The sequence below is a fragment of the Gadus chalcogrammus genome, chromosome 18 (assembly GCF_026213295.1).
Source record: "Gadus chalcogrammus isolate NIFS_2021 chromosome 18, NIFS_Gcha_1.0, whole genome shotgun sequence".
Taxonomy (NCBI): Eukaryota; Metazoa; Chordata; class Actinopteri; order Gadiformes; family Gadidae; genus Gadus; species Gadus chalcogrammus.
The window spans coordinates 356,295-373,526 of record NC_079429.1 but is presented as its reverse complement, the minus strand read 5'-3'; the positions used below and the strand labels follow the sequence as shown (position 1 = coordinate 373,526).

Genomic DNA, 17,232 nt, shown 5'->3' with positions numbered 1-17,232 from the left:
CGGGTGGAGACCGGGTGGAGACCGGGTGGAGACCGGGTGGAGACCAGGTGGAGACCAGCTGGAGACGGGTGGTGACCAGGTGGAGACCAGGTGGAGACCAGGTGGAGACCAGGTGGAGACCAGGTGGAGACGGGTGGTGACCAGGTGGAGACCAGGTGGAGACCAGGTGGAGACCAGGTGGAGACCAGCTGGAGACCAGCTGGAGACCAGGTGGAGACGGGTGGAGACCAGGTGGAGACCAGGTGGAGACCAGGTGGAGACGGGTGGAGACCAGGTGGAGACCAGGTGGAGACCAGGTGGAGACGGTTGGAGACCAGGTGGAGACCAGGTCGAGACCAGGTGGAGACGGTTGGAGACCAGGTGGAGACCAGGTGGAGACCAGGTGGAGACGGGTGGTGACCAGGTGGAGACCAGCTGGAGACCAGGTGGAGACGGGTGGAGACCAGGTGGAGACCAGGTGGAGACCAGGTGGAGACGGTTGGAGACCAGGTGGAGACCAGGTGGAGACCAGGTGGAGACGGTTGGAGACCAGGTGGAGACCAGGTGGAGACGGTTGGAGACCAGGTGGAGACCAGGTGGAGACGGGTGGAGACGGTTGGAGACCAGGTGGAGACCAGGTGGAGACCAGGTGGAGACGGTTGGAGACCAGGTGGAGACCAGGTGGAGACCAGGTGGAGACGGTTGGAGACCAGGTGGAGACCAGGTGGAGACGGTTGGAGACCAGGTGGAGACCAGGTGGAGACGGGTGGAGACGGTTGGAGACCAGGTGGAGACCAGGTGGAGACGGGTGGAGACCAGGTGGAGACCAGGTGGAGACCAGCTGGAGACCAGGTGGAGACCAGGTGGAGACGGTTGGAGACCAGGTGGAGACCAGGTGGAGACCAGGTGGAGACGGGTGGAGACCAGGTGGAGACCAGGTGGAGACGTTTGGAGACCAGGTGGAGACCAGGTGGAGACCAGGTGGAGACGGTTGGAGACCAGGTGGAGACCAGGTGGAGACCAGGTGGAGACGAGCTGGAGACCAGGTGGAGACCAGCTGGAGACCACCTGGAGACCAGGTGGAGACCAGGTGGAGACCAGGTGGAGACGGGTGTGGACCAGGTGGAGACCAGGTGGAGACCGGGTGGAGACCGGGTGGAGACCGGGTGGAGACCGGGTGGAGACCAGGTGGAGACCAGCTGGAGACGGGTGGTGACCAGGTGGAGACCAGGTGGAGACCAGGTGGAGACCAGGTGGAGACCAGGTGGAGATGGTTGGAGACCAGGTGGAGACCAGGTGGAGACGGTTGGAGACCAGGTGAAAAGCCCCTTTCCTACTCCTACTCACAGGCCAGTTTGCCATCGAAGGAGGAGAGTGTGATGGCAAAGGCCTGGAGGGCACACAGCGGGAAGCTGTAGTCCATGGAGAACACGTCCTCCGCCACCCGGCCAAACTGCATCACGATGTAGTCCTCTATAGAGAGTGAGGAACAGGACTGGTTCACACCGACCGGAGCCTGTACACTGTGTCTCCATGAACACGGGTCGGCTCAGAGGCACTGAAGTGAGTCGGTCCCAACTCACCGTTCTCTGGATGGACGATCTGGAAGTTCTTGACGGAGGCCTGGGTGACGCGGCCGTGGAAGTTGAGCACGTAGGACTGGCTCTGCTCGTTCCAGCTGGGGGATTTATTGACCAGCGTCACCAGGTTGTCTGTGTTCCCGTTGTCATGGCGAACCAGTAGCGTCTCGGTGTCCTGCAGGGGTCATCAGAACCCGGTACACTCACGCCATGATGTCAACACGACACAACATCAACACTTACACTAAACACCTACGGTCTTTGGGCGGATGCACGCTCGCTCGTCGTTTGCCAGCATGCCAGGAATGATGACCGTCATTTTCCTGGGACCCTTTAAGCCGAGAACGTTCTTCTCCTGGACCAGAAGAGGTTCAAAGTGTTACCTTCTGAACGGACACTGTGATGGTTGAGGTTCAGGGTTAGGGTTAGGGTTAGGGTTGTTGTTACCCTCTGAAGGGACAGTGTGATGGTTGAGGTTCAGGGACTTTGGGCGTGAACCCTGATCCACTCACGTAGCAAACGGCTGCTAGCTCTTGCCGAACCGATTCACACTCCTTGACGAAGGGCTTCTTCTCCGGGTTCTCCCCTCCGTCGTAGACGCTGAACCTTGTGCCCAGAATGTTGGACCTGAAAAAGGGAAGAAGACCAACCTGTGAGCTTCAGCCTCTTGAGAGACCAGGAGGATGGGAGAACCTGGGGAGAAAGCTAGACCTGAGGTCTCCTATTTAGCTGTGGAGATACCAGAGAGACAGTCAACCTGAGTTTTCCGATGTAGCTGTGGGTCTCTCTAGACAGGTCCGTGGGGTCGATGGAGATGAGGTAGTTGGATGTCTTGCATTTCTTCCTCTTCCTGCCAGCCATCAGAAACACCTGAGAGGAAATGAGTGATCAATAATCAAATCCACCAGTACATAGTGTAAAGAGTCAAAAGGCTGCTTTTTTTATATAGCGGCTAGGGTGTTCACTGAAAATAACTGGGTTAGATTCCCACGTGTCTTGACCAAGGGGTCCTATTCCTACTTATTCATGGCGTGAATTAACTGCAGATGTTTTTGGATCTGCCAGTTAACGCAGTAAAAAGAAAAATCCCAAATCAGCAGTTAATACAGAATAGTACAAACGTAAAGTAACTAAAACAGAATGTTGGCAAGATCCACCCGGTTCTAGAGGAGGTGGAGGAGGTTCTAGAGGAGGTGGAGTAGGTTCTAGAGGAGGTGGAGGAGGTTCTAGAGGAGGTGGAGGAGGTTCTAGAGGAGGGGGAGGAGGTTCTAGAGGAGGTGGAGGAGGTTCTAGAGGAGGTGGAGTAGGTTCTAGAGGAGGGGGAGGAGGTTCTAGAGGAGGTGGAGGAGGTTCTAGCGGAGGTGGAGGAGGTTCTAGAGGAGGTGGAGGAGGAGGTGGAGGAGGTTCTAGAGGAGGTGGAGGAGGAGGTGGAGGAGGTTCTAGAGGAGGTGGAGGAGGTTCTAGAAGAGGTTCTAGAGGAGGTGGAGGAGGTTCTAGAGGAGGTGTGGGAGGTTCTAGAGGAGGTGGTTCTAGACGGGTACCCGCTTGCCGTCCTCCTTCTCCAGGTGCAGGTAGTAGGTGGGGTACATGCCCTTCTCCACGCCCCTCCGGTCCCTGGTGATCCGGCACTGCAGGGTCTGCTCCCGGGGGGCCGGGTTCAGGGCGAACCCCAGCAGGTCCTCCTGGGAGACGGGGGAGGTGCACTGGAGACGGCAGGAGGAGAGCGTCAGTATAACAGGGCTCTCATGTTGGCTTCCTCTTCCCCCGCTTGGGTCCCTTTGTTCCTCACCCTCTCCACGGAGCCGGACGCCGACGACCCCCCCCTGGGGTTGGAGTTCAGCAAGGCCAGACTTTTCTTCTTTTCTTCTTTTTTCTTCTTCTTCAGAGTTCTTTCTTCCTCAGGAACCTCTGCTTGGTCATCACTCTTGTCGTCGCTTATTTGGCACCTGGCTGTGAAGAGGACGCCCAGGTGGGAACATGTTGTAACATGTGACTGTGGAGAGGACGCCCAGGTGGGAACATGTTGTAACATGTGACTGTGGAGAGGACGCCCAGGTGGGAACATGTTGTAACATGTGACTGCAACATGTGACTGGGAAGAGGACGCCCAGGTGGGAACATGTTGTAACATGTGACTGCAACATGTGACTGGGTTGGTCATGGTTCTACATGTGACTGTAACATGTGACTGGGTTGGTCATGGCTGTAACATGTGGCTGTAACATGTGACTGTAACATGTCACTAGGGTTATAACTCACATGTGGAGAGCTGCTGTTTCTTCCGAGGGGCGGGCGGGCAGCTCTTCTCTTCACTGTCACTCGTTTTGTCGTCTGCGGCAGTCGCAAATCCCACCCCAGAATCCGTCGCGGCGTCTCGGGGCTCCAAGAGTTCCTTCTCTGTAAGAATCGGGCAGATGTTCGACCACTGGGGCGCCTAACGGCTGACCTGTCCTATTGAGGGTTAGGGTGTTTGACCACTGGGGGACCTTCAGGCTGACCTGTCCTATTGAGGGTTAGGGTGTTTGACCACTGGGGGACCTTCAGGCTGACCTGTCCTATTGAGGGTTAGGGTGTTTGACCACTGGGGGACCTTCAGGCTGACCTGTCCTATTGAGGGTTAGGGTGTTTGACCACTGGGGGACCTTCAGGCTGACCTGTCCTATTGAGGGTTAGGGTGTTTGACCACTGGGGGACCTTCAGGCTGACCTGTCCTATTGAGGGTTAGGGTGTTTGACCACTGGGGGACCTTCAGGCTGACCTGTCCTATTGAGGGTTAGGGTGTTTGACCACTGGGGGACCTTCAGGCTGACCTGTCCTATTGAGGGTTAGGGTGTTCGACCACTGGGGGACCTTCAGGCTGACCTGTCCTATTGAGGGTTAGGGTGTTCGACCACTGGGGGACCTTCAGGCTGACCTGTCCTATTGAGGGTTAGGGTGTTTGACCACTGGGGGACCTTCAGGCTGACCTGTCCTATTGAGGGTTAGGGTGTTCGACCACTGGGGGACCTTCAGGCTGACCTGTCCTATTGAGGGTTAGGGTGTTTGACCACTGGGGGACCTTCAGGCTGACCTGTCCTATTGAGGGTTAGGGTGTTTGACCACTGGGGGACCTTCAGGCTGACCTGTCCTATTGAGGGTTAGGGTGTTTGACCACTGGGGGACCTTCAGGCTGAACGGGGCCACTTGTTAACCTGCCATGCCCTGGTGTCCCCTGCTGTAGGGGATCAGTTCTAAAGGAAGGATATCTATTGTTGAGGATACATCTGCAGTGCCTTACCTTCTCCCCTCGTGGGCTCTTTGCCTTCCTGATCGGGGTCAAAGGTCGCTCCTCGGCCCTCCGTCTCCTTCTTCTTGCTCTTCTTCTCCTTCCTCTTGTTCTTCTCTCTCTCTTCTATCTCGCTTGGCTGCAACCCTGGAAATATCATTTCTTTCTGTTTCTCAAACTTGGACTTTCCCCTCCCCCGTACTCTTGGTTGAGCAGACGGTTCTACCCACGGTGATCAGTCAGATAAGGGTTCCTGCTCTGACCACACAGAGGGGCTGCGCTGGGAATCCAACACCAGCCGCTACATGGCCTTACCTTTGGCTTTCTTCCCGGCTTTCTTCTTGGTGTTTATCTCCTCCTCCCGCCCTCCGTCCTCCTCCCCCTCCTGCTGAGGCCCCGCCTCCCAGGCCCCCTCCTGGGTCCAGGTCCCGGGGGCGCAGGGGGTCCTCTCCGGGGCCCTCTCCAGGGGCCCCTCGTCGGCGGTCATGGTGGTGGTGACGCCACGGGCCCCCAGGAGGATCTCCTCCAGCGGGTTGTCGTGGGCGTGCTCCACCTGGAAGTCTTCTAGTGGACATTAAAACTCCTTTGAAACGAGTCGCTAGCACACACCGCTTCAAATAACTAGTAAAAAAAAACTAAATAACGACTGATATTCATATCGTATTTATTACTTCCTGACTGCTACAACGGCTAAAACAAACGCATTAATGAACACACAATACAAATTATAGCATAATTATTCAGATAAATACCACTCAGTGAAGTGTTGCTCTGTGATTGGCTGATCAGCAGTGCTGTGTCATCCGAGGGGCGGGGCTTGTGTTTGCGGTTCTTGGGTCGAGTGTCGCTATTGGCCTTCACCATCTGGGCGTCGGCCCGCTTCTTCTGCTGCTTCTTAATCAGGACCGACCGCTGAGGGGGGACGCAGTTACTCACACTCTGTACTTAACAACATATCTGTAACAATACATACATATATATAACATATGTATCTGTATCAATACATGCATATATATAACATATATGTATCTGTATCAATGCATACATATATATATATAAATGTATGTGTATATATATATATATATATATATATATATATATATATATATACTGTAAGTATACACAAGTGTAATAATAATAATAATAATAAATGAAATTTATATAGCGCTTAATATGGTACTCTAAGACGCTTAAGTGTAACAACGATGAGCCATCAGAATGCCTCCACCCTCCCATGCAGGAGGTTTGATTCTATAACTGTTGCTCCTGCCCCCCTATAGAGCTCCATGGAGCCTGAGGTCCTCCTGAGGTCCTCCTGAGGTCCTGCTGAGGTCCTCCTGAGGCCCTCCTGAAGTCCTCCTGAAGTCCTCCTGAGGTCCTCCTGAAGTCCTCCTGAGGTCCTCCTGAAGTCCTCCTGAGTTCCTCATGAAGTCCTCCTGAGGTCCTCCTGAGTTCCTCCTGAGTTCCTCCTGAGTTCCTCCTGAGTTCCTCCTGAGGCCCCCCTGAGGTCCTCCTGAGGTCCTCCTGAAGTCCTCCTGAGTTCTTCCTGACGTCCTCCTGAGTTCCTCCTGAGTTCCTCCTGAGGTCCTCCTGAGGCCCCCCTGAGGTCCTCCTGAGGTCCTCCTGAAGTCCTCCTGAGTTCCTCCTGACGTCCTCCTGAGTTCCTCCTGAGGTCCTCCTGAGGTCCTCCTGAGGTCCTCCTGAGGTCCTTCACCCCCCTTCTGAAGGAACCTTCCTTACCTGGTTGTCCAGCTTCTGGCTCCGGATCCCGGGCTCCTCCATGGCTTGGTTAAGAGTCAATGACAATGTCTCCTGGTCTCCAATAAGGGGCTAAAGGGATCTCCTGGTCCATAAAGAAGTCCTGGGGTTGAATCAGTCGTGTTCTCAGGCCACAGATACGTTGATATGACGGTGTCTGCTCCTGAACAAGACGCTCTGTGCCCCTCGCCCTCCCGTGCGCAGCAGACGAATGGATTAAGGAGGATAATGTTCTTAAAGGCTTGCCGTGGAGCTGCAAACAGAGCCGTGGCCAGGCCAGGAACACGGAGGAAGAGCTCTTGTTGTGATTGAACATCGGTCCTACTCTATGTTCAGAGTTATATTCAGACTTATGAATTTCCTTTCAAATGATGCTGCTTTGCCTTTGTTAAGTTTGGCGATGGGGTTTGGGTCTTAAACCTCAGGAGACATCCTGTGATTAGGACTGTTCTGTTTACAATAGAACGGGCCGGTCCTAACATTGATAATAAAGAATCCATGGTTAAGCATATATTTTTTATCCATATAGCCATCTTAATAAAACAATAAACCATAGCATTTAGGGTCTATTTGCACAATAACAAAACCAAAAACGAAATAGAAACACTTCATACACCTTTCATGCTATGTTTGAATACATTTTAATCTATCTAGTACCTGCATTATTTAAATGTGACTTTAATCGGTCTGCAGGATGCTACGAGACGCCGGAAGCTGAAGGTCCAGCCTGTTGCTAGGATACAAGGGCGGTAAACTAACCAATAGTGAACGCTCTGGGTAACAAGGTTAATTTCGCTATATTCGTTATATTTACACAATCGCAACATCGAATTGCTATTTGTGTAAAATGGTATGTCTATAGTAGAATTTACAACCCAATTAAAATTAAAATGCACACAAAAATAAAGGTAAGGAGAACTTCCGGAGTCGGAGAATGGTTGTTTGTAGTCAAGTTTTGACAATTGTGAACGAAAGCTTTTTCTCTTTCCTCTTAGATTCCAGAACCTCTGAAGCCAAGAGTGGTGCTGTGGTGAGTATCATATTCAACATGTATTCACCATGTATTCACCATGTATTCGCATTTGTTCGTCATGTATTTAGATTGCTGACGCTGGAGTCAAGTGAGACGCGTTCGTTTTTACGCTGCGTGTATATATGCGTAATTACGGCGGAGTGTCGGCAGAAGCAGAATGAACTCTAATATAAACTAGAATAAACTATCAGTCTTTAACTTCTTATAATACATTCATGGTCTTCTATCTACACGTAAACGGACGTTTTTGACATTCAGCTGTATTCTGTTCAAGAACAAGTTTATACTCGTCATTACTCAATCTCATAACATTACCGCTGGTATAATAGTAGCTTATGTTGGAGAATTATCCAACTGAATGTCAAGTAACACGATTGTCTAGTATGGAGCTATATATATATCATATAATATTTGTCAAAGATAGTACAAGTTGAACCTTCTTATAATTTACGTCATAAGAAGGTTTCATCGGTTCAGAATATCGATCGAATATGGAAAGGTGGATTGTGGAACTTGGAGTTAAGGGTTAGACTAAAAGGGTCAGACTAAAAGGAAGACTTGAATTCAAAGTTGCAACCTGGACACCTTTTATTCATCTCTTGTGCGATCCGTCCATATTCCCAGAAGGGGTAGGATCTAGAACCATGTGATTCCTTCCTCAAAGCCGTCGGGGGAAGGTTTTTGTTCAAGGCCAGGAATCAGAGAAAAAGCGAATTATGTGTGGGTTGCATGTGTGAATATCGCTCTCCTTTCCATATGGATGTGATGAAACTTTAAAACAATGATTTATTTTGATGTCCTCAGGGCGGATGCTGGGTATTCTGACATGTGCGACATCGATAAAGCCCAATCCATCCCGGACTTGGAAAGGTTCAAGCCAATGACATACTTCATAGTTAGTAGTCCATCGTGTTTCTCAGTTGAGTTGTGTCTGGGTTCACGGCCGCCTCCTTCTGCTGTAGGGTTCTCTGCAGGGTGCTCCAGGTGGAGCTCCGAGGGCCGCCGGGGGAGGTGCTGCTCGCGCTCTACGTCCAGACCGTCCAGTTCTGCCGGCGCAGCGGCTTCAGCCGCGAGCAGACGTCTGTCCTGCTGTCCGTCATGAAGCGCGTGCACCAGCTCAACACAGGTGAGCCAGTACAGGTGAGCCTACAGGTGAGCCCCTACAGGTGAGCCTACAGGTGAGCCCCTACAGGTGAGCCCGTACAGGTGAGCCTACAGGTGAGCCTACAGGTGAGCCTACAGGTGAGCCTACAGGTGAGCCTATAGGTGAGCCCCTACAGGTGAGCCTACAGGTGAGCCAACAAGTGAGTCCATACAGGTGAGCCTGTACAGGTGAGCCTACAGGTGAGCCCGTACAGGTATCCTCACGTCCTACTAAGATATCCAAACTCCGAACTGTGAGAGTAAGGCCTTAACCCCAGACTTTCACTCTGTCCTTTCCAACAACCACAAAGTGAGCTGTCAGCTGTTGGTCCATCTGGTGCCCAGTTTTTGAACAATGAGTCTATGAAACACTTAACGGTTATTACAACGGATATATCTGACTTCCTTTCCATCCCATGCGTCTGGTGTGTGAACCAGGAACCTCCCTGAACAACGTGAAGCAGTGCTGGGACTACTGCACTGAGCTGCTACTCTGCCACTCCGTGCGGGTGTGTACAAGCCTCCCAGGACCCTAACCCTAACCCTAACCTGCTCCGGGATTAACCCTTCCAACTAACTCACTAACTAACCCTGCTCGGTTCACTCTGATACAGCGACCCCCTTTCAGCGTTGACCTTCTGAAATCCCACGAGGTGACTCGGATTCTGGAGCACGTGAACAACACGTACATGAGGAACTACACCCTCTACAAATACATCTTCACCCCCCAGGTAATGACCCGAGACTGTGTAGTAGATCAGATATCAGGTGGAAGGTGGACCTTCAGACGGAGGTCAGATGATCTGCTCCTCCCGTTGGCTCCTCCAGGTGCGACTGGATCTAGCGCTGTCTTATGGAGGGACAGCGGACCCCCTCCCTGCGGACGACCCCCCCTCCCCAGGTGAACCGCGCTGCTCCTGATGCCTGAGTGAATCAACACTATTCCTTCGTCCTTGAGACCTTATTGTTTATCCAGTAGATACACACGTCGTTTGCTTTGTAGGATTTGTTTGGGACATTAGTATTAAGGAACTCTATCCAATACAGTTCGACCTCTTTAATCACGTTTACTTTGTATTGTTTAGTGGTCAATTAGGGCCAACTATAGTCCCGTGACCCTGCCCTCATCATTTCCCTCAGACAGAGAAACAGAAGCGGTGGGTTCCCCACAGGCCACCCAGAACCAGGAGACCCCCCAGATCCCGGGCCCCGTCGAAGCAGCACCTGGTGAGACCTGAACCAGAACCCTCTTTCACCAGGAGATGAACCTCCACCACGGTCGCCCACTGAGGGGTTCAATCTAACTCTTTCATTGTGTGTGTGTGTGTGTGGTGTGGTGTGTGTGTGTGTGTGTGTGTGTGTGTGTGTGTGTGTGTGGTATGTGTGTGTGTGTGTGTGTGTGTGTGTGTGTGTGTGGTATGGTGTGTGTGGTGTGGTGTATGGTGTTGTGTGGTATGGTGTGTGTGTGCGTGTGCGTGTGCGTGTGCGTGTGTGTGTGGTGTGGTGTGTGTGGTGTGGTGTGGTGTATGGTGTTGTGTGGTATGGTGTGCGTGTGCGTGTGCGTGTGCGTGTGTGTGTGTGTGTGTGTGTGTGTGGTGTGGTGTATGGTGTTGTGTGGTATGGTGTGTGTGTGTGTGTGTGTGTGTGCGTGTGTGTGTGCGTGTGTGTGTGTGTGTGTGTGTGTGTGTGTGTGTGTGTGTGTGTGTGTGTGTGTGTGTGTGTGTGTGGTGTGGTGTATGGTGTTGTGTGGTATGGTGTGTGTGTGTGTGTGTGTGTGTGTGTGTGTGTGTGTGTCAGGCTCCAGGGCCGCTCTGAGGCAGGTGGTGCAGCGGGCGCTCTCGGAGGAGCTCCAGCGTGTGTCAGCTCAGCTGGACCAGAGTCTGAGGGAGAGCTGTGAGCAGCTCAACAGCCGGCTCTCCCAGGCCTCGTCCCAGGGCCGGGCCCAGCCCCAGGCCTAGCCCCAGGGTTAGCCCTAGCCCCAGGGCTAGCCCTAGCCCCAGGGCTAGCCCTAGCCCCAGGGTTAGCCCTAGCCCAAGGGTTAGCCCTAGCCCCAGGGTTAGCCCTAGCCCCAAAGGTTAGCCCTAGCCCCGGGGCTAGCCCTAGCCCCAGGGCTAGCCCTAGCCCCAGGGCCAGACTAACATATAAGCACAAGATATAATAAATGCGGGCCGACCTTTCAGATGTGGACGTCAGAAAGTGGATTCTCCTTTAACTCTTAGATTAAACCAACCAACACTTTAACTCTTAGATTGAACCAACCAACACTTCTCTCTCTCGCTCTCACAAATGATAAGCCTTTAATAAGTATTTTTTGTTTTTACTTTTTATTCATATTAATATAAATAAATCAACTTTCAGAAATATACACATTTTATATTATTTATTTTTCTTTCTGGAGGTCAAGGCGCACCTATGAATGATCTGAATTGTAGATATGTTACAACCAAGTATCCAACAAACCCAAGTTCTACAGAGATGGTATAATATATAATATGTTTATTTTCACACAGCGCTGGACTGTGTCATAGCAGGACACAGTTACCATGGTAACCATTACGTCAAATAAAATGGAACAAGGAAAATAGAAATGAATAAAAGCATTCCAATGCATCACATAATTCAATGGTCATTAAATATATATTTAGCAATATGTATTTACACATTAATAGCATCACCAATCACAGTGTATTCATGTTAGGGTTAGGGGTTAGGGTTAGAAGGTTAGAGTTAGAGGGTTAGGGGTTAGGGTTAGAAGGTGAGGGTGAGGGTGAGGGTTAGGGGTGAGGGTGAGGGTTAGGGGTGAGGGTGAGGGTGAGGGTTAGGGGTGAGGGTGAGGGTTAGAGTTAGAAGGTGAGGGTGAGGTTTAGAGTTAGAAGGTGAGGGTTAAGCAGATGGATTTAGAGACTGAATGAGGACAAGGCAGTTGGAGATGAAAGCACCAGCAGGTGTCAGTACTGCAGCATTATCTTTACATTACTGCAGTACTGAACCTGGTACTGCAGTATCCTTAAGTTGGTACTGCAGTATCCTTGAGTTGGTACTGCAGTATTATCATTATATTACTGCAGTAACTGGAAGTTGGTACTGCAGTACCTGGAAGTTGCTACTGCAGTATCTGAAGTTGGTACTGCAGTATTGAGAAGTAGGTAGTGCAGTATCTGGAAGTAGGTACTGCAGTATCTGGAAGTAGGTACTGCAGTATCTGGAAGTAGGTACTGCAGTATTTGGAAGTAGGTACTGCAGTACCTGGAAGTAAAGTAGGTACTGGTACTCACGTTTCACGACCTGATAGATAAAGAGAACAATGGAATACGAGGACATACTCTTGACCTGTTGGCTGTAACAGAAGTTACAGCCAACAGAACCTTGTCTGTGCGTAAATCACCTTCAGCGTATTTAGAGGAACATGCAGAACCACAGGGAACCTTGATCAGTGTGTTCAGAGGAACACACAGAACCACAGGGAACCTTGATCAGTGTGTTCAGAGGAACACAGAACCACAGGGAACCTTGATCAGTGTGTTCAGAGGAACACAGAACCACAGGGAACCTTGATCAGTGTGTTCAGAGGAACACAGAACCACAGGGAACCTTGATCAGTGTGTTCAGAGGAACACAGAACCACAGGGAACCTTGATCAGTGTATTCAGAGGAACACACAGAACCTTGATCAGTGTGTTCAGAGGAACACACAGAACCTTGATAAGTGTATTCATAGGAACACACAGAACCACAGGGAACCTTGAGGGAACCTCGCTGTTCCTTAAGCCTCCAGCTCCTCCAGACCCAGCAGCATGATCTTGGCGGTGTTCTGGAAGAGAGCGGCCCGGTTCTGCTGCTCGCCCTTCTTCACCCAGTGGCCGTAGATCCGGAAGGCGCAGCCGTCGATGAGCCGGCGGATGCCCCTGACGGAGTAGGGGTCCCGGGCCAGCACCTCCCGCGTCAGGGGGCGCAGCCGGCGGTAGCGGCCGTACATCCGGATGCAGGCCAGCACGCTCAGGATCAGAACCTGCATCGCGCCCAGAGACAGGCACCAGGTTAGAGGGTCAGGGTCCAGACCAGAGACAGGCACCAGGTTAGAGGGTCAGGGTCCAGACCAGAGACAGGCACCAGGTTAGAGGGTCAGGGTCCAGACCAGAGACAGGCACCAGGTTAGAGGGTCAGGGTCCAGACCAGAGACAGGCACCAGGTTAGAGGGTCAGGGTCCAGACCAGAGACAGGCACCAGGTTAGAGGGTCAGGGTCCAGACCAGAGACAGGCACCAGGTTAGAGGGTCAGGCCCCGGGCCCCGGGTTCAGGCCCCGGGGCCCGGGGCCTGATCCTCCCGGGCGAGCCCTCCTGCTCATCATGACGGGTCTTAATAGAAGCTGAGATTCAGAGTAAAGAGAAAGATGAATACTGGGAACAGAAATGGAGCTGGGTCTGGCCCCTCCCCTTCTGGCCTCACCCCCCCCCCCCCCCCCCCCCGGCCTCACCCCCTGCCCCCCCCCCCCCCCGGCCTCACCCTGAAGCTCTTCCTGGGGCTGAAGACGCGGGCGTCCTCCCTCTGGTACTGCCTGAAGAAGGGGTGGGCCAGGGCCTGCTGGGCGGTCAGGCGGCCCGCCGGCTCCACCAGCAGCAGGCGGGCCACCTGGGGGAGAGGAACCAATGACCATTAGACCACCATGGACCTGATGGGGTCTAATGGTCTGTACCCCCACCATGGACCTGATGGGGGTCTAATGGTCTGTACCCCCACCATGGACCTGATGGGGGTCTAATGGTCTGTACCCCCACCATGGACCTGATGGGGTCTAATGGTCTGTACCCCCACCATGGACCTGATGGGGTCTAATGGTCTGTACCCCCACCATGGACCTGATGGGGTCTAATGGTCTGTACCCCCACCATGGACCTGATGGGGGTCTAATGGTCTGTACCCCCACCATGGACCTGATGGGGTCTAATGGTCTGTACCCCCACCATGGACCTGATGGGGGTCTAATGGTCTGTACCCCCACCATCAGGTCGATGGTGGGGGTACAGACCATTAGACCACCATCGACCTGATGGGTTCTGCTTGTTGATTGGCTAACCCTGTCATTACTGATTGTATTCTGGTGATAACTGCAGCGCCTTCAACTTTCTAAGCATTGTGTTTGTTGTGTAAGTGCTCAGCGAGAGGCCCGTAGTGTCCCCGGTCCACCCAGGGGTCCGTCAGGGGGGGCCCGTAGTGTCCCTGGTCCACCCAGGGGGCCCGTAGTGTCCCCGGTCCACCCAGGGGTCCGTCAGGGGGCCCGTAGTGTCCCCAGTCCACCCAGGGGGCCCGTAGTGTCCCCAGTCCACCCAGGGGTCCGTCAGGGGGCCCGTAGTGTCCCCAGTCCACCCAGGGGGCCCGTAGTGTCCCCAGTCCACCCAGGGGTCCGTCAGGGGGCCCGTAGTGTCCCCGGTCCACCCAGGGGTCCGTCAGGGGGCCCGTAGTGTCCCCAGTCCACCCAGGGGGCCCGTAGTGTCCCCGGTCCACCCAGGGGTCCGTCAGGGGGCCCGTAGTGTCCCCAGTCCACCCAGGGGGCCCGTAGTGTCCCCGGTCCACCCAGGGGTCCGTCAGGGGGCCCGTAGTGTCCCCAGTCCACCCAGGGGCCCCGTAGTGTCCCCAGTCCACCCAGGGGGCCCGTAGTGTCCCCGGTCCACCCAGGGGTCCGTCAGGGGGGGCCCGTAGTGTCCCCGGTCCACCCAGGGGTCCGTCAGGGGGCCCGTAGTGTCCCCGGTCCACCCAGGGGTCCGTCAGGGGGCCCCGTAGTGTCCCCAGTCCACCCAGGGGTCCGTCAGGGGGCCCGTAGTGTCCCCGGTCCACCCAGGGGTCCGTCAGGGGCCCCGTAGTGTCCCCGGTCCACCCAGGGGTCCGTCAGGGGGGCCCGTAGTGTCCCCGGTCCACCCAGGGGTCCGTCAGGGGGACGAGGCTCACCAGGTCCCGGACCGTGTCCGAGCGGTCGTCCCAGTCCGGGGAGCTGAACTGGTAGCGCCCCTCCATGATCATCCGCAGCATCAGCATCTGCTTCCGGTGCCAGAAGGGCGGCGAGCCGGCCAGCAGCGTGTACAGGATCACACCACACGCCCAGCTGCCCTCCACAGGGGAGGAGTCAGAAACACAGGGGAGGAGTCAGAGACAGGGGAGGAGTCAGAGACACAGGGGAGGAGTCAGAGACACAGGGGAGGAGTCAGAGACGCAGGGGAGGAGTCAGAGACACAGGGGAGGAGTCAGAGACACAGGGGAGGAGTCAGAGACACAGGGGAGGAGTCAGACGCAGGGGAGGAGTCAGAGACGCAGGGGAGGAGTCAGAGACACAGGGGAGGAGTCAGAGAAGTAGGAGAGGAGTCAGAGACACAGGGGAGGAGTCAGAGAAGCAGGGGAGGAGTCAGAGACACAGGGGAGGAGTCAGAGAAGCAGGGGAGGAGTCAGAGACACAGGGGAGGAGTCAGAGACACAGAGAGGTGAAGGTCAGGGGACACCAGGGGGACTCAACCCCTAACCCCAACAGTGCCTAGTTCAGATCAACAACTCACAGGTCCACCTCCTGCCCATAACCGGGGTGCGTTTCATCCATGGAGCATTTCAGGATCTCTGGAGCCAGGTAGCCCGGGGTTCCACAGAGTTCTGGAACACACGACAACACACTGAGTAGGACCCCAGCTCCAGGAGGAGGCCACTACACACTGAGTAGGACCCCAGCTCCAGGAGGAGGCCACTACACACTGAGTAGGACCCCAGCTCCAGGAGGAGGCCACTACACACTGAGTAGGACCCCAGCTCCAGGAGGAGGCCACTACACACTGAGTAGGACCCCAGCTCCAGGAGGAGGCCACTACACACTGAGTAGGACGCCAGCTCCAGGAGGAGGCCACTACACACTGAGTAGGACCCCAGCTCCAGGAGGAGGCCACTACACACTGAGTAGGACCCCAGCTCCAGGAGGAGGGCACTACACACTGAGTAGGACCCCAGCTCCAGGAGGAGGCCACTACACACTGAGTAGGACCCCAGCTCCAGGAGGAGGGCACTACACACTGAGTAGGACGCCAGCTCCAGGAGGAAGCCACTACACCCTGAGTAGGACCCCAGCTCCAGGAGGAGGCCACTACTGCCCTGTGGAGGCTGAGCCGAGGCCCTCTACCTCTCAGCTTCTGCCCGGGCGGCAGCTGCACGGAGAAGCCGAAGTCGGAGAGCTTGAGGAGTCCCTGGTCGTCCAGCAGGATGTTCTCGGGCTTCAGGTCGCGATGGACGATGTTCCGGGAGTGGAGGTACTGGACGGCCTCCAGCAGAGCCCGCATCAGGCTCCTGGCAGACACAGACAGCTGATGGATCCTCAGAGGAGGGGGGCAGGCAGCGCCACAGACAGGTACAGGGTCATACGTGTGGTCAACGGTAGAACAGCGTTACTGTGGGCTCACCTGGTCTCCTTCTCACTCAGAGTCACCTTCTCTGTGAGGTAGTCAAAGAGTTCTCCTCTCCGCATGCTTTAAGTGGAAAAGTAACAACAAGACAATCATTACCCAGCCAGCCTTGTTGCTCATGCCTTGCCAATCCTGACATCACTGAATAGTTCATACTCACAGGTCAAACACCAGAAAGATGAAGGTGGTGGATTCGTAGGAATCGATGAGGGTAACTGAGGGATCGATTTGAATATCAGTTACTATTGAGCTACAACAACCGCATCTTTAACACCTACTGAGAGGGAAACACCAACTTACTGATGGAGGAATGTCCCTTCACCATGTTAAGAACTTGTATCTCCTTTAACGTGGCGCTCTTCACCTCCTCCAGCTGCTCCGCTGTCATCTTCTCGGCTGTGATCTCAATGATCTTCACCGCCAGCTCCTGTCCGGTGTGTCTGTGCACACACCGGCGCACCACGCTGCTCACACCCCTGAAACAGCAGGGAGGCAGCCGCTCATGACAACCATCAGGCCGATTCGACTCGGTTTGTATCGATCACCTTTAGTAACGGACTGACCTGCCGATCACCTCCTTAGGATCATACTTCTGGTAGAATTCCTTGGCCCCTACCCAGTCGGGCAGTTCATCTCCAACTAGTATATCTTTCGTCATCGCACCAAGTTAGAAATCTATGACGATTTATGAAAAGAGGAAACAGTCAGATAAATAATAGCCGATGTTAAAGTTTGACAACGCTCACCCGAAACCTGCAGAGAACCGCTTGTTTCAAGTAATTTAATTAGAGAGAACGTCGGGACTACATGAATGAGTTATAAACACTTATAAACGTATAGATGACACCATGGGTAGCCAGGTTATCTTGGTCTTCAAAATGTTTACCCCATTCTCCCAACAGGAAACGACTTACCATTTAGATATACGGTAATAAAAAGACATTTAGGGATCTAAAATAACCAAAGAAATGTCAACACTCCTGGAACCGTAGACCGAGAGCTCTCCTCCTCGACTGCCGTCTGCCACCAGGAGCCGCGGAGCG

General features: G+C 53.8%; 3 protein-coding genes across 4 annotated transcripts; 1 reads left to right on the top strand and 2 right to left on the bottom strand.

The window, feature by feature from the left end:
- Positions 1-1,318: 1,318 nt before the first annotated feature.
- si:dkey-220f10.4 (tubby protein homolog) lies at positions 1,319-6,606 on the bottom strand. The gene is made up of 12 exons (XM_056577554.1): positions 6,565-6,606; positions 5,577-5,736; positions 5,140-5,385; positions 4,837-4,971; positions 3,819-3,956; positions 3,349-3,509; positions 3,101-3,262; positions 2,317-2,429; positions 2,072-2,186; positions 1,816-1,914; positions 1,563-1,734; positions 1,319-1,452 (listed from the first exon to the last, which is right to left on the bottom strand). Exons 1-12 carry the CDS (start codon positions 6,604-6,606, stop codon positions 1,319-1,321), a joined length of 1,677 nt encoding a protein of 558 aa, XP_056433529.1.
- A 726-nt stretch (positions 6,607-7,332) lies between these two features.
- On the top strand, positions 7,333-11,110 carry cfap119 (cilia and flagella associated protein 119). The gene is made up of 9 exons (XM_056576417.1): positions 7,333-7,490; positions 7,578-7,612; positions 8,420-8,485; positions 8,578-8,741; positions 9,197-9,267; positions 9,373-9,489; positions 9,587-9,659; positions 9,899-9,985; positions 10,556-11,110. Exons 1-9 carry the CDS (start codon positions 7,473-7,475, stop codon positions 10,714-10,716), a joined length of 792 nt encoding a protein of 263 aa, XP_056432392.1. The 5' UTR covers positions 7,333-7,472; the 3' UTR covers positions 10,717-11,110.
- A 2-nt stretch (positions 11,111-11,112) lies between these two features.
- Positions 11,113-17,202, bottom strand: phkg2 (phosphorylase kinase, gamma 2 (testis)). 2 transcript variants are annotated; one of them, XM_056576407.1, is made up of 10 exons: positions 17,104-17,202; positions 16,753-16,864; positions 16,490-16,665; positions 16,350-16,404; positions 16,187-16,252; positions 15,910-16,073; positions 15,302-15,392; positions 14,703-14,856; positions 13,263-13,388; positions 11,114-12,767 (listed from the first exon to the last, which is right to left on the bottom strand). In XM_056576407.1, the coding sequence occupies exons 2-10, from the start codon at positions 16,845-16,847 to the stop codon at positions 12,522-12,524; spliced, it is 1,173 nt and encodes a 390-aa protein (XP_056432382.1). In that variant the 5' UTR covers positions 16,848-16,864; positions 17,104-17,202; the 3' UTR covers positions 11,114-12,521. The 2 variants fall into 2 exon arrangements, with proteins under 2 accessions (XP_056432383.1, XP_056432382.1); XM_056576408.1 differs by lacking the exon at positions 13,263-13,388 and having other exon boundaries at positions 11,113-12,767.
- Between the last annotated feature and the right edge of the window lie 30 nt (positions 17,203-17,232).